This window comes from Antedon bifida, chromosome 8 (genome assembly GCF_963402885.1).
Source record: "Antedon bifida chromosome 8, ecAntBifi1.1, whole genome shotgun sequence".
Lineage (NCBI taxonomy): Eukaryota > Metazoa > Echinodermata > Crinoidea > Comatulida > Antedonidae > Antedon > Antedon bifida.
Window position 1 is genome coordinate 10523953 of NC_136233.1, and position 15240 is coordinate 10539192.

Sequence of the window (15240 nt, forward strand, 5' to 3'; positions counted from 1 at the left end):
AAAACTGTCTATTGCAACAGTCGGATCTTTTATTGACATCAATTATTACAGAAAGGAACAAATACTGTGTATAAATACTGTATGTGTGTTACATTCATATAAAACACAGGACAATAAAAGATTAAAAGTAGTCCAGAATTTCATTCTTTCGAGTCTCCTTCTTTTCAATCATTTAGAACTAGTGTTACAATTCTATTTAAAAGTCCTGGACAAGTGTTTAAGTGGTACTACTGCACTACTATATTTTACAATCACATGAGCTACATTATTTGGTTTATCTTAACTTGCTCATGATCCCCTCATGATCTAATCATGCTCATGATCCCCTCGTGATCTAATCATGCTCATGATCCCCTCATGATCTAATCATGCTCAAGCACATGTCTTCACAAAACTTGAAACCTTACACACATCTTCCATTAACTACTGTATATACAGTATTGATCAGTAGGCCTATTAGGATTTAATCATGATCTGCTCATGAGCAGAAGAACATGTCTTCACTAATTGATTACAGTAAATATTGATCAATATTAACATATGCTCATGATCTTCTCATGAGAAATAACATAATGCCTTCACTAAGCTGAAACCTTACAGTTAATCTTCCAATCCCAATAACTACTATACATATTGATCAGTAGGCTTATTCGGATTTACTCATGATCTGCTCATGAGCAAGAACATTCATTCAACTGAAACCTTGCAAAAATCCCAGTAAATTACAGTAAATATTGATCAGTATTAAGATTTACTCATGATCAAGTCAGTATCATGAGCAGATCACAAGGAAATCATAATTGTGATCAATATTCACTCTGGATCCTGAGATTGGAAGTTATGTGTAAGGTTTCAGTTTAGTAAAGGAATATGTTATGAGCAGATCATTAGCAAATCCTGATCAATAATTACTGTAGTTTACTGGGATGCCTACTGTTTTGAACAGGCCTTCACTCACTGAAACAATACATTATTTTACTACAGTAATATCAATTGTTTTCATAAATACATTAGAACCCTTTAGGGGACATCTATTAAGGAACCACTTTCCCGAAAACGATAATTACGTTTTAATATACGTTTTAATATTACAGTAAACCTTTATTAAGGAACATTTTGTTGGATTCTAAAGGTATCCTTATTAAAGGGACATGTTGTTAGGTTCTGAAGGTATCCCTATTAAGGGACATGTTGGGTTCTGAAGGTATCCCTATTAAGGGACATGTTGGGTTCTGAAGGTATCCCTATTAAGGGACATGTTGGGTTTTGAAGGTATCCCTATTAAGGGACATGTTGGGTTCTGAAGGTATCCCTATTAAGGGACATGTTGGGTTCTGAAGGTATCCCTATTAAGGGACAAGTTGGGTTTTGAAGGTATCCCTATTAAGGGACATGTTGGGTTCTGAAGGTATCCCTATTAAGGGACAAGTTGGGTTCTGAAGGTATCCCTATTAAGGGACATGTTGGGTTCTGAAGGTATCCCTATTAAGGGACATGTTGGGTTCTGAAGGTATCCCTATTAAGGGACATGTTGGGTTCTGAAGGTATCCCTATTAAGGGACATGTTGTTGGGTTCTGAAGGTATCCCTATTAAGGGACATGTTGGGTTCTGAAGGAATCCCTATTAAGGGACATGTTGGGTTCTGAAGGTATCCCTATTAAGGGACATGTTGGGTTCTGAAGGTATCCCTATTAAGGGACATGTTAGGTTCTGAAGGTATCCCTATTAAGGGACATGTTGTTAGGTTCTGAAGGTATCCCTATTAAGGGATATGTTGGGTTCTGAAGGTATCCCTATAAGGGGAAATGTTGTTGGGTCAACAAGGTATCCCGACTGTACAATATGATTACAATAGTTTTCCTGTGCCCTATTTTAATAATGCTCAAAAGGATAGCCACACATTAGGACAAGTACTTGACATGCTTCACAATAGCATGTGTACACATTCTAAAGCTCTGTCTACATTATCAAACTTTATGTGACAAAAAATGTGATGTGCCCATATATGGACATGATGACATATCAATACCATATTTGGGTATATCACTACCATATTTGGGTATATCACTACCATATTTGGGTATATCACTACCACATAGCACATCACACTACAGTAGTTTGAAAGTGTAGACAGAGCTTAATACATACTCCATAATGTTTACAGCTGCAATGATACAAACAATTTTAATCTATTCAATTTACAAATGTCTATTATCTAAGTGTAGTGATTACATTTTACATTCATTTAAATATTTAAAATAAATTATAAAATTGTCCAGGAAAAATATAGTAGTTATTAGTACTCCATATTTGGTATAATAAATTTATAAACTAGGCATTTTTGAAAAACATTGTTTATAGCTCCGTACTATTTTACACATATTTTGGAAAATATGTTTTGGTTTTGGTGAATTTTCATTCAATCCTAGCCGACAAAATGTAACATATGTGACAGAGTATCTCCTGTTATAATCTCATAATCTAAGCTCAGAAAACTGATCCGACAGATAGTCTGCAGTCAATTCTGTTCATCTAGGCCAGCATTGTTCTGAAAGTTAAAACTGGGCCTAGATCCCTGGCCATGAAACAAACATGATTATGGCATCTCCCAGTAATTATCACCAACTGATGTTTGCCAAATTTGTGGCTGGCCCTGAGAGATTACACTAGTCCAGTACAGTATTCAAACAAAGGCACTGTGTCTTACAATACAATACAAATACTAAATATAAAACAATTTCAGTTTGGTACATTTTTTATACTAATAATAATCACTCAATAATTGCTAGTATTACAACCAATGGCATCAAGAGGGAGGGGACGGCATGATTGACACACCCGGGAGGGACAGGGTGCATGATTGACACACCCAAGAGGGACAGAGAGCTTTACCCATGCAATTCTACATTGCATCATTATGTACTTAGTACAGCACTTTTTGGTTTGGTGGACATGAATATTGCTATCCTTAATTCACTATGTGATCTGAATTTGTAAAAGCTACTAATTTTAAAGAACACATACCTTATAATATTCTATAATGTTAAATAAATAAAATCCACATACGACGTGTGTGTGTGTCTGGCGTAGAAACAGAATATAACATCATTTCTGCTAGTTGAAAGAAACTTATACAATGGCCAAATTTCCAGGATGAATGAATTAATACAAAAATTACATGTTTACTTACATTCAACATGATGTCATAATACACTATAGTGGAGACTTCATTAATAAAAGCAAAGCTTTAAAGGCCACTTTTTCACCATTTTTGGGGAGACATATATACTGTAGGGCTACTTAAACGTTTCAGCTACACCTCACTTAATAATAATGGCTCTATTATCCTCCTCTGTAGAACAAATGTTGTGACCACAATGTATTTCAAATAATTATTTTGTTTGCACAAAATCACCAACCAACTACCTGTAGGTCCTACTAAGATGGACCTGGGAATTTCCTATGATTATTGTGAAAATGCTTGGGAATTTCTCAATGCTTGGGAATTTCCCAATAAAAGAGCTTTGTGTTAAACAAGCCTGATCTTCTTGCTAGCGTTTTCAACGTGTTGATTTTCAGCTGAGCTTCCTAATGGTGACACTGATTGCAGCAGCTTGGACTCAGATGCACGTCCAAATAAGGAGAGTAGGAGGGCAACCCCATAACCTGTGGCACGCTCACCCTAAAAGATGAAATGAAATTATAATACACATTATTTTATTATTCTTCAAATCAACTGACAGATATAAAACCACTGCTAATGAGTTGACGGGGGAACCCATGTTTTCAGTCTCATATGAGACTTGGGTTCTGATGATCAGAATTTGAAACTGAAAGGATTTGAACCAATGACTCTGTAATTACTAGTAAGCATGCATGTGAACCACTAGGCCACAGTGCAACTGCAAGTCGTTAAAAAGTGTATCTATCAATGTTTGTCCTCAAGATTTAATGCATTACTTCAGTGGACCAACTAAATGGAGAATTATCTACTGTAGAAGTTAGCCGAACAACTGGTTTAGCTGGTCTATAACTTTATCATAAAGCAGGCCAACCAACCAAAAAAAGCTACAGTAACTAAATGGACCATAGTAAACAAGGCCTAAACGTTCTTCAGTGCTCAATTCTCACCCTAGCTAGACACCCTCAAACAAACTGAACCTGCTTCTGCTTCAAACAGAAATGTCCATATACAGTGCCAGCTTACCTAGACAGCTATATGAAACCATAAACTTACCGTGTAACAGGGGGATGCAATGTCTAAATGAATCCATGAGCCTGGGTAGTCAAATCCAATATGGGCGCCAATGAACAGACCAGCACATGAGCTTTGTGCATTGCCACGATCCTAAGAGATACAAATTAAAACAATTATTATTCCAATTATTTTCGTACACTTATATACTGTATTGTAATATTAACAAATATATACATAGCTGATACAGTAATTGTATTGAAAACTTACAGCTACAGAGTTCTTCATATCAGCAACAGCGCTTCCAAATTCACTAAAATGCAGCTCGGGACAATAAACCAGAGGAAACACAAGATCGCCACTATTTTTACCTATTAAAAACAAAAGCATTGAAATATGACATTAATATCAGGACATGACATCATAAAAATGTGTTCATATCGGGACACCAGCCTTCATTTATACATAGCCTGACCTAAGCCCATAATTACAAAGATCATAGTCATGATACGTTCACAATGGAATGTCAACATGAACATGCACTTTATACAAGAGGTTCGTATACCTATCAGTCGACTACAACCCATGTGGACGCAAACTTTGTGCATGTTCACTCTAATCAAACAGTCCATATTGTACTTGTACCTACCTGCTTTGACAGCTGCATCTTCCCACTGCTCAGTGTTGCAAAGGACAGCGGAATGATATTTTCCAGTGGAAATTCCCTGTGCTCCAGTCAGTGTTGCCATATCAAGGACTATGTCGGACTTCAAATCTTTTACTGCATAGGCGACCTACAATTGAATTGTATTTTTAAATATAACTAACTGCAATTTTTCTTAGAAATACTATATATGTTTTAAAGGGATGTGGGAGCATGTAAAAGACTTTTGACAGATCTAAAACGGCAATTATTTTTGCATACCAAAAGTTCTGCAAACCAGTAGTAAAGTTACCATTAAATACAATATTGGTTGTTGCAGTAATGAATAGACAACAGGCGTGAGGCTAGCTATGTACTGTAAAACAAACATATTGGTCCAGAAAATGTGTACAAACATAGTATGTTTAGGTCAAGAAAAGGTCAAAGGTTGCAAACACAACAAAACTTACACCATCTCCTAGAACAAGTCTTCCTTCAGCATCTGTGTTGTTAATCTCAACAGACCTAGCAAAGAAAAATATAACGAATATCAATTCTAAATTTAATACTAAAGCTAGAAAAATGGTACCCTTAGGGTAAATTACATTAGGCCATTGTATTTTGAGACAGTATTACTGTAAAGAAGCCATGTTTCGCGAGTTGTTGCGTCGTATCAACTACGCAACCTCCTCTGTTGTGTACCGCAATGGCTGGATCTACAAATACCATGCCAGGCTGCCAAATTAAAACAGTGTTTAGTCTTGATTGATGGTGTTTTAATTAATTACACATATCCCTGGAACAATGCATTTCGTAATTCACGGTTAGCTAGTTAGTTAGTAAGTAAAACGTGTATCAATGCTCAGTACAGTCGAGCTTGATTCCGCAAAGACTGTGTGGAGCACAAGTAATTGCTTGTAAATATACAATAATATAGATAGAAAATGTGATTGCAAGCCATAAATAAATTATTAAATTGTAAAATGCCCATACCTTCCAGAATATAGTATATGAACATCGTCTGGCCGTGTGGCTAAAGGTCCTACTGCATTTTCTGCTAGACAGAAAACTGCATTCAAATTTTCTTTAAAACCCTAAAAAGGTTAAAAATAGTTACTACAATATATGTACATGTTTCAAATAAACAATTGGTAATTTGGGGATTGTGGCGTCTGACCCTACCCCACTGTTAGGATACTAAACTATGTTTAATGCTTAATGACATAAAATGAATCATAAGAATGATATGGGGTCTAAGCACACCCTCAAATTTGCCAAAATGTTAAAGCACTAAAATCCAAACATACAGAGGCCAAAGCATTACATAGGCCTGGGATAAAGGTCACTTCCCCACCCAAACCAATTACACATTATACTTACTAGTTTAACAGCAGCTGCGAATGCGCCAAGGATTGCTGCAGCGCCCCCACAATCTCTCTTCATTCCAGGCATTGCTGTCTGTAATATAAGATGATTATATGATTAAAGCATATTATAGTCAATATATCCATAAATCTATGTTTTACAGTTACAAATTGAATACATTATTGAATGAAGTTAAACCCTAATACTTGTTTTAGATTTAATGATAGCAACTAAGCACATGTTTTCTCTCTAATCTATTAAGAACACACAGTAACTTATGTCATAGATCTATTCTGCTGGCAGATGCATTAGGCTAATGAGAAAAGTTATGAACTAGCAGATGAAAGTAGAAAGCTAATAATAAGTAAATTATCAATTTAACAAGTAGTGGAGCTGTAGCTTGGTGTTTAAATAGTGGAGCTGTAGCTTGGTGATTAAGTAGTGGAGCTGTAGCTTGGTGGTTAAGTAGTGGAGCTGTAGCTTGGTGGTTAAATAGTGGAGCTGTAGCTTGGTGTTTAAATAGTGGAGCTGTAGCTTGGTGTTTAAATAGTGGAGCTGTAGCTTGGTGTTTAAATAGTGGAGCTGTAGCTTGGTGGTTAAATAGTGGAGCTGTAGCTTGGTGGTTAAGTAGTGGAGCTGTAGCTTGGTGGTTAAGTAGTGGAGCTGTAGCTTGGTGGTTAAATAGTGGAGCTGTAGCTTGGTGGTTAAATAGTGGAGCTGTAGCTTGGTGGTTAAATAGTGGAGCTGTAGCTTGGTGGTTAAATAGTGGAGCTGTAGCTTGGTGGTTAAATAGTGGAGCTGTAGCTTGGTGGTTAAATAGTGGAGCTGTAGCTTGGTGGTTAAGTAGTGGAGCTGTAGCTTGGTGGTTAAGTAGTGGAGCTGTAGCTTGGTGGTTAAATAGTGGAGCTGTAGCTTGGTGGTTAAATAGTGGAGCTGTAGCTTGGTGGTTAAGTAGTGGAGCTGTAGCTTGGTGGTTAAGTAGTGGAGCTGTAGCTTGGTGGTTAAATAGTGGAGCTGTAGCTTGGTGTTTAAATAGTGGAGCTGTAGCTTGGTGGTTAAATAGTGGAGCTGTAGCTTGGTGGTTAAATAGTGGACTTGTAGCTTGCTGGTTAAGTAGTGGAGCTGTAGCTTGGTGGTTAAGTAGTGGAGCTGTAGCTTGGTGGTTAAGTAGTGGAGCTGTAGCTTGGTGGTTAAGTAGTGGAGCTGTAGCTTGGTGGTTAAATAGTGGAGCTGTAGCTTGGTGTTTAAATAGTGGAGCTGTAGCTTGGTGGTTAAGTAGTGGAGCTGTAGCTTGGTGGTTAAGTAGTGGAGCTGTAGCTTGGTGTTTAAATAGTGGAGCTGTAGCTTGGTGTTTAAATAGTGGACTTGTAGCTTGGTGGTTAAATAGCGGAGCTGTAGCTTGGTGGTTAAATAGTGGAGCTGTAGCTTGGTGGTTAAGTAGTGGAGCTGTAGCTTCGTGGTTAAGTAGTGGAGCTGTAGCTTGGTGGTTAAGTAGTGGAGCTGTAGCTTGGTGGTTAAATAGTGGAGCTGTAGCTTGGTGGTTAAGTAGTGGAGCTGTAGCTTGGTGGTTAAGTAGTGGAGCTGTAGCTTGGTGGTTAAGTAGTGGAGCTGTAGCTTGGTGGTTAAATAGTGGAGCTGTAGCTTGGTGGTTAAGTAGTGGAGCTGTAGCTTGGTGGTTAAGTAGTGGAGCTGTAGCTTGGTGGTTAAGTAGTGGAGCTGTAGCTTGGTGGTTAAGTAGTGGAGCTGTAGCTTGGTGGTTAAATAGTGGAGCTGTAGCTTGGTGGTTAAATAGTGGAGCTGTAGCTTGGTGGTTAAATAGTGGAGCTGTAGCTTGGTGTTTAAATAGTGGAGCTGTAGCTTGGTGTTTAAATAGTGGAGCTGTAGCTTGGTGGTTAAATAGTGGAGCTGTAGCTTGGTGGTTAAATAGTGGAGCTGTAGCTTGGTGGTTAAATAGTGGAGCTGTAGCTTGGTGTTTAAATAGTGGAGCTGTAGCTTGGTGGTTAAGTAGTGGAGCTGTAGCTTGGTGTTTAAATAGTGGAGCTGTAGCTTGGTGGTTAAGTAGTGGAGCTGTAGCTTGGTGTTTAAATAGTGGAGCTGTAGCTTGGTGGTTAAATAGTGGAGCTGTAGCTTGGTGGTTAAGTAGTGGAGCTGTAGCTTGGTGGTTAAATAGTGGAGCAGTGGAGCTGTAGCTTGGTGGTTAAATAGTGGAGCTGTAGCTTGGTGGTTAAATAGTGGAGCTGTAGCTTGGTGGTTAAATAGTGGAGCTGTAGCTTGGTGGTTAAATAGTGGAGCTGTAGCTTGGTGGTTAAATAGTGGAGCTGTAGCTTGGTGGTTAAGTAGTGGAGCTGTAGCTTGGTGGTTAAATAGTGGAGCTGTAGCTTGGTGGTTAAATAGTGGAGCTGTAGCTTGGTTTTTAAATAGTGGAGCTGTAGCTTGGTGGTTAAGTAGTGGAGCTGTAGCTTGGTGGTTAAGTAGTGGAGCTGTAGCTTGGTGGTTAAATAGTGGAGCTGTAGCTTGGTGGTTAAGTAGTGGAGCTGTAGCTTGGTGGTTAAGTAGTGGAGCTGTAGCTTGGTGGTTAAGTAGTGGAGCTGTAGCTTGGTGGTTAAGTAGTGGAGCTGTAGCTTGGTGTTTAAATAGTGGAGCTGTAGCTTGGTGGTTAAGTAGTGGAGCTGTAGCTTGGTGGTTAAGTAGTGGAGCTGTAGCTTGGTGGTTAAGTAGTGGAGCTGTAGCTTGGTGGTTAAATAGTGGAGCTGTAGCTTGGTGTTTAAATAGTGGAGCTGTAGCTTGGTGGTTAAGTAGTGGAGCTGTAGCTTGGTGGTTAAATAGTGGAGCTGTAGCTTGGTGGTTAAGTAGTGGAGCTGTAGCTTGGTGGTTAAATAGTGGAGCTGTAGCTTGGTGGTTAAATAGTGGAGCTTTAGCTTGGTGGTTAAATAGTGGAGCTGTAGCTTGGTGTTTAAATAGTGGAGCTGTAGCTTGGTGATTAAATAGTGGAGCTGTAGCTTGGTGATTAAATAGTGGAGCTGTAGCTTGGTGGTTAAGTAGTGGAGCTGTAGCTTGGTGATTAAATAGTGGAGCTGTAGCTTGGTGGTTAAATAGTGGAGCTGTAGCTTGGTGGTTAAGTAGTGGAGCTGTAGCTTGGTGGTTAAGTAGTGGAGCTGTAGCTTGGTGGTTAAGTAGTGGAGCTCAGGCCCGTAACCAGGGGGGGATCGGGGGGATCGTACGATCCCCCCCGCTGAACAGCGAGTTCCGCTTGGCCTCCCACTTTTTTTTTGCTGGGCATACTAACACAACACGACGATTGTTCACTACAGGCCTAGTCAAACATTAATAAATTTAATTAATATATATATATATATTTTAACTAAAATATAAAAACCTAACACTAAAATTTACAAGATAAGTTCTATTTGATAACTGCTGAACATCGTGGTTCTGGAGCTAGCGAGCTGTACACAGAGCATAGTTGTTTGCTTGACATAACAGGGTATTCCCCTACACAGGTCTCCGCGTGCGTGTGACGTGCCCAGCCAGCTGCTTGATAGAGAAAGCATGCAGCTCACACGCAAGTGCAAGATGCAACGGTTGAGTGAATTCAGAGATCATCTTAATTCCATGGTTTTTTACCTAAACACCACATGATGGTGAATATGCCTGTTAAAGTCTCAATGATACGATCCCTAATGTACCATGTTGTTGCTAGGAGGCTTGAAAGGAGGAGGGATCTAGCCTAATTTCGGTCGGCAAGAGAATGCCGTCCTCTGACAATATAAGGTCGGCAATTGAAATTTGTGGGCTGGTAATTACACCAACTTATAGTTCATAAACAAAAGAGAATAGCCGGAAATGCGATTTGCGGCCATAGGCCTATAGAGAAAAAAAAATCGAGGGTATGGTTCCAGTGGCGGATCTAGCGGGGGCGTATGGGGCGTAAAGTACAGGCAAGTTGTTAGCTTGCATTTGGTACCCTAGGTAAGTATCAGCTGCATGTTCCACATGTCGTAATTTGCGAGCTTTAGAGTGTTTGGTAAATGACATTATGAGATGTTTGTAAATCGTTTTAAACGACTTGCAATGCGCTAGAACGTCAAAATTTCCAGGGGCCGTCGGCCCCTGGACCCCCACCGGGGGCCCTTGGCGGCCCCCTGGCCCCCAGCCTATGTTTGCTCGCTTCGCTCGCAAAGCTACGCCACCCCTATTTCAATATCCTGGATCCGCCCCTGGGTTCCACTAAAGAACTTAACGATCCACCCCGCCGTCAAACCTGGTTACGGCCCTGGGAGCTGTAGCTTGGTGGTTAAATAGTGGAGCTGTACACTTGATGGTTATATAGCGGAGCTGTAGCTTGGTGGTTAATGTGCTTGCCTTCCAGTCAGAAGGTCCAGGGTTCAATCCTGACCTAGTGTCAGGTTGTAACTCACGATTCTTTCAACTCCACTCCCTATAGCCTCAAATAAGTTTATAAGCATGATAAACTATAAAATAGTTATCTATAATAATATTCATCCTGTAATCATCCTGGAGTTTGTGCTCGCTGTTGGATGAGTATGAAAAAAACACCAATTTTCCTCACCTTTCCTTTGATAGATAGTCCACCTGTGTCATACACGATACCCTTGCCCACCCAGCTTACAGTCTGTGTGGCAGATGGCGATTTGTGCTGGAGCACAACCATTGCAGGAGGGTGGTCAGCTGCTTTGCCCACTCCATAGATACCTCCAAACCCACGACGATCCAGTTCTTCACCTCTGACAATGATTGGTTCAATCCCTAAATCACTCCCAACTATTTTAATTTCCTAAAAAAATAATAATAATAAACTGTTATTATAATAATTTCAAAACTACTTCAAATGGTGAGTGAGAAAATGGTGAATAAATTAGTAATGAAAGAAGAATTAAGCATCCCATAATCGGCGGCAGAAATAATCAGACACCCTTCATCTGGTGGCTTATGTGCCCACCCCACCTCGACCTCAATTCTGGACTGATCCACTCCTAGTAATGATATAACTTGCCTCAATAAACGCATCTGTATGCATTTCATTACATGGCGTATCCACTATACGACCTGTCAACCTGATACCTTTAGCTGCTTGTTCTAGACAATTCATCTCATCCTCAGTCAGGCTTTGGTCGCTATCTTCGCCAACTAAAATAAACTCAACAGTCACTGTGCGTTTTCGTAATTTATTTGCACCGGTCTTGCGTGAGTAGAGTGGAAATGCACGTGCTACAGCGCAACCAGAAGCAAACACAGACTTCCGCTCACATGCAATCTTTAAAAAATAATGATGGATGATTACATTATCAAAAAGGTACTGAAATGAAGTATGAAACTGCTAAACAATTATCTAATGTAAAATTTTCTTTATTTGATTATGTGCTTTTAGTTAGAATTAAGAAGCATAAGCCTAGTGAACTTTGCCAATTAATAAAACAAGGAATTTCACGCACGGTCAATGATGGTCATAAAATACTAATTTTCCTGATAGCATTATCTTTTTGATCATTATTTGCATTATTATGTTATTGTTAATGTTAGTGTTATTATTGTAAAGGTAGTACAACGTTTATTTCAGGCTCTGCCTTTGTCCTCCATCTTAATTTGTATTTTTTGTTTGTTATGATGGAAATAAAGATTGATTGAAAGATTGATTGATTATTAATTATTTTGGAGTTTATAAGAATTTTGAAAGTATCAAGATGTTAACGTACAACTATACATTCATTTCCAACATTGGTCAAATAGGCTTTTACAAGTTTTGGAATAGCATGAGCTCTCGACGGTGTATTATGCCTACTGGCTTTTAACGGCAGACAAGCAATAGTGGCATTGTTGAACCAAATAGATATGTGATCTGTCGGTGATGGCTGTAGAGATGATACTGCAACTTTGAAAGTCTGAAAAATAAAATCATTAATCAATTTATAAGCAAATTAATCAATCAGCTCAGTGCTCAAGAAAATTCATGATAGCCTGGCCCTACTCTAGCCGGATGGAAGGGCTTAGACTAGGCCTATAAAAATGTTTTTTTATGTACTGTTGTGTAGGCTAGGCCTACAGTAAATTTACAGTAGGCCTACTATAGGCTAGCCTAGCTTAATAATAATGGCAATTGCCTAGCCTATTAAATGACAATAAATAATGGTTCTGACTCTGACTTTTACTACAATATTTCTAGGCCTAGAAAATAAGTAGGCCTAGCCTAGCAGGTTAGCGATCTAGGCTCCTCAGCCGCAGCAATTTGTTACCTCCTCGTCGACACGAGTGCCGAATTTGGTTTTAACTTTGTCAAATGGAAGTGAAGTTAAATGCCCAAGTTGTCCAATAACAACAACCGGTCGATCATTTGGATCCGAAATACTATTATTTGTACTATATTGCAAAGTAACATTCGACATAATTTAAGTTTTTAAGGTATAAAGAAGAGAGAAAGAACAGAAAGAGGCATCCACTTCTTTTTTGCAACAAAAAACGATGGGCGGCGGATGACGGATGTGAGAGACGACCCTGGATCAAAGGTCATAAACTTGACCTTATTGTTGAGAATCGTCCATTTGACTCCTAAAGTTATTTATAATAAATATTCACATTAGTTCAATATTATCGAATAATATTTGTATAGCTATTGTTTTTAAGAATTGTCATTGATTTTAAGTATTAATATATGCAGTTACAGTTATAAAAATAATTTGACATAAAGTATGGTAAACCCTATAATCAAAATGGTATACGCCATACAGTAAACAAATAATAAAAACAGGCACACGACACCGTCTGTAACGCCAAATGAAGTGACATTGCCAAATGAGGTGCGCGTGGTCTGTATCGCACAAGGCTAGGTCACTTAATTTGGCAGCACGTTTCTGGCGAGCTAATCGTGTTATTAAATATTGATATTATTTATTTCCAAATAAACACAAACTGAAAATTATTAACTTTTCTTTTTTTAACTATTTCTAACCTAATAATCTCTATTCATTGTATGAAATTAAACCATTATAACTGAAACATACGACGAAAATTTACGATTTTAGTGTAAAAAACGAAAGGTACTGCCATCGAAAAATATAGAAAACTCGACATTCATGATGGGAAGCCTACCGACCCCTTTCTAAGCAGCTGGAAAAGAAGACTACTCGTTTTAGCGCCAAAGGGAAGTGTCTGAAGTCACGTCTGCATGTTATGCGGACATGGTCTGGGACAATTTGCCTTTAGCGCTAAAACGTTGATTGTTTGAGTTATGGGACGCCATTTCTGCATTATTTCCTAGTAATATTTTGATTTGACGTTCCTTTCGTCGGTACATTATTCCCGTTACTATTTTGTTCGTTTTTATGAATTTCTATGTTTATGTTTTCAAATTAAAATGATTATTCGTTGAATATGAATGTATCCCGTTATTCTATTGATTATATTGTATATATTTTGTTGTTTAACATTGCTTAACTATACAGTTTCCTAACCTTTTAGTTTCATTTTTAATCAATTCCGTTTTTTTAAAATGTATAATGTTATTTATGTTTTTTATTTATAAGTTCTTTAAGAATATGAGTTACATGATCACATTTATTTCACTTATTATACCTACAGTATAACACTATATTTACTTTGATGTCTGAAACATTAAAACATAAATTCGGAATAATGGCGAACCTAAGTCGCAAATTGTTAGTTAGATATTTGTTATAATTTCATCATCTCATTTGTTACACGTGTGTGTGTGTGACCTATAATAAATAAATAAGGGATGGCAGGCTACAGGTAGGCCTACTTCGAGGGGAAATTCATCAGATTGTTTCATCAAAACAATAACTCATAAGGTCGGAAACATTTAGAACATAAATAGATAATGAAACCAAATTTTGAGATATTGCGTTGTTCTCTTTTGTTATCAATCTTTTCATGTCACGTACCGTAATAGAAGGTAACAGTTGAACATGCATATCACAATAAATAAATAATGGTAATTAACTAATTAATTCACCAATCCTAATGGCATTTTTATCAAGTTTTAACAATCTTTGATGTCGGAAACATTCCCAATAATAGAGACTAATTTTGCAATATGTTAGAGATATTTTATTCAGCTGGTACTTTTTACCTTGATATCGGGAACTTAACATTTGAACATAAATTCGCAATAATGGATCATATAATTGTGCAATGAAGTCGTGTCATCTTGTTCATATGATGTGGGAAAAAACTTTGGATGAGATATGGGGTGAGCGAAATTCTAAGCAAGCTAAATACATGATACTTATTTTGAGGTTGGAAAAAAGCACGTGAATTCGCAAATAATTGAACCTAATTTTGCAATGAAGTCGTCATCTCATTTGTTCATATCGATGTGAGAAAATGTTTGGACGGGAATGTGGTGAGCGAAATTCTAAGCAAGCTAAATACATGAGTTATTTTAAGGTTGGGAACACAACGTGAATTCGCAAACAATTGAACGTAATTTTGCAATAAAGTCGTTTGTTCAGATCATATTACAATGTGGGAAAAAAGTTTGAGCGAAATTCTAAGCAAGTATTACTTCGAAGTCGGGGGAACAACCTTAAATTCGCAATAATGCAATGGAACCTAATTTTGCAATGAAGTCGGTCACCTTGTTTGATACGATGTTGGAAACACGTTTGGAGGGGTGGACGAAATTCTAGGAAGCTAAATACAGTTAGTTATAACACTAATTATTTTGAGGTCGGGAATATTAGAATTTTTACTTAAATGGAACCTAATTTTGCAATGGAGATTGCATGCGTTATTTTCATCTCGGTTGTTCGTTCCATCAATTATACGTCGTACATAATGTGGAACATGCATGCACTGTTATACTTTGTGGGGTGATGAGAGTGGGATGCTACTGTAATCAAGTTAATATATTATTTATTGACATACAGTAATTTAATTAGCTATATCGATGGAATAGTAGATTAGGCCTATATTTACACATTTGCAGCCTTCACTATTTATATTTAAAAGCAATATGCTATATAACATTGAATCACGGTGAAACATATAACAATAAAGAAA

At 37.9% G+C, this 15240-nt stretch overlaps 1 protein-coding gene across 1 annotated transcript; it reads right to left on the bottom strand.

The window, feature by feature from the left end:
* Positions 1 to 7: 7 nt before the first annotated feature.
* Positions 8 to 12684, bottom strand: LOC144849808 (putative aminopeptidase NPEPL1). The gene is made up of 11 exons (XM_078706880.1): positions 12456 to 12684; positions 11919 to 12104; positions 11219 to 11479; positions 10775 to 10999; positions 6220 to 6297; positions 5833 to 5933; positions 5310 to 5364; positions 4846 to 4990; positions 4467 to 4567; positions 4239 to 4349; positions 8 to 3683 (listed from the first exon to the last, which is right to left on the bottom strand). The coding sequence occupies exons 1-11, from the start codon at positions 12603 to 12605 to the stop codon at positions 3531 to 3533; spliced, it is 1566 nt and encodes a 521-aa protein (XP_078563006.1). The 5' UTR covers positions 12606 to 12684; the 3' UTR covers positions 8 to 3530.
* Between the last annotated feature and the right edge of the window lie 2556 nt (positions 12685 to 15240).

Bases quoted from the DNA above. Each gene is read 5' to 3' on its own strand.
- LOC144849808 (XM_078706880.1), bottom strand. From the start codon at position 12,605: ATGTCGAATGTTACTTTGCAATATAGTACAAATAATAGTATTTCGGAT. The intron at 6,298-10,774 runs GTGAGGAAAATT...CTTATATTACAG, and splicing joins GACTATCTATCAAAGGAAAG to ACAGCAATGCCTGGAATGAA. The intron at 4,568-4,845 runs GTAGGTACAAGT...TGTTTTTAATAG, and splicing joins AGATGCAGCTGTCAAAGCAG to GTAAAAATAGTGGCGATCTT.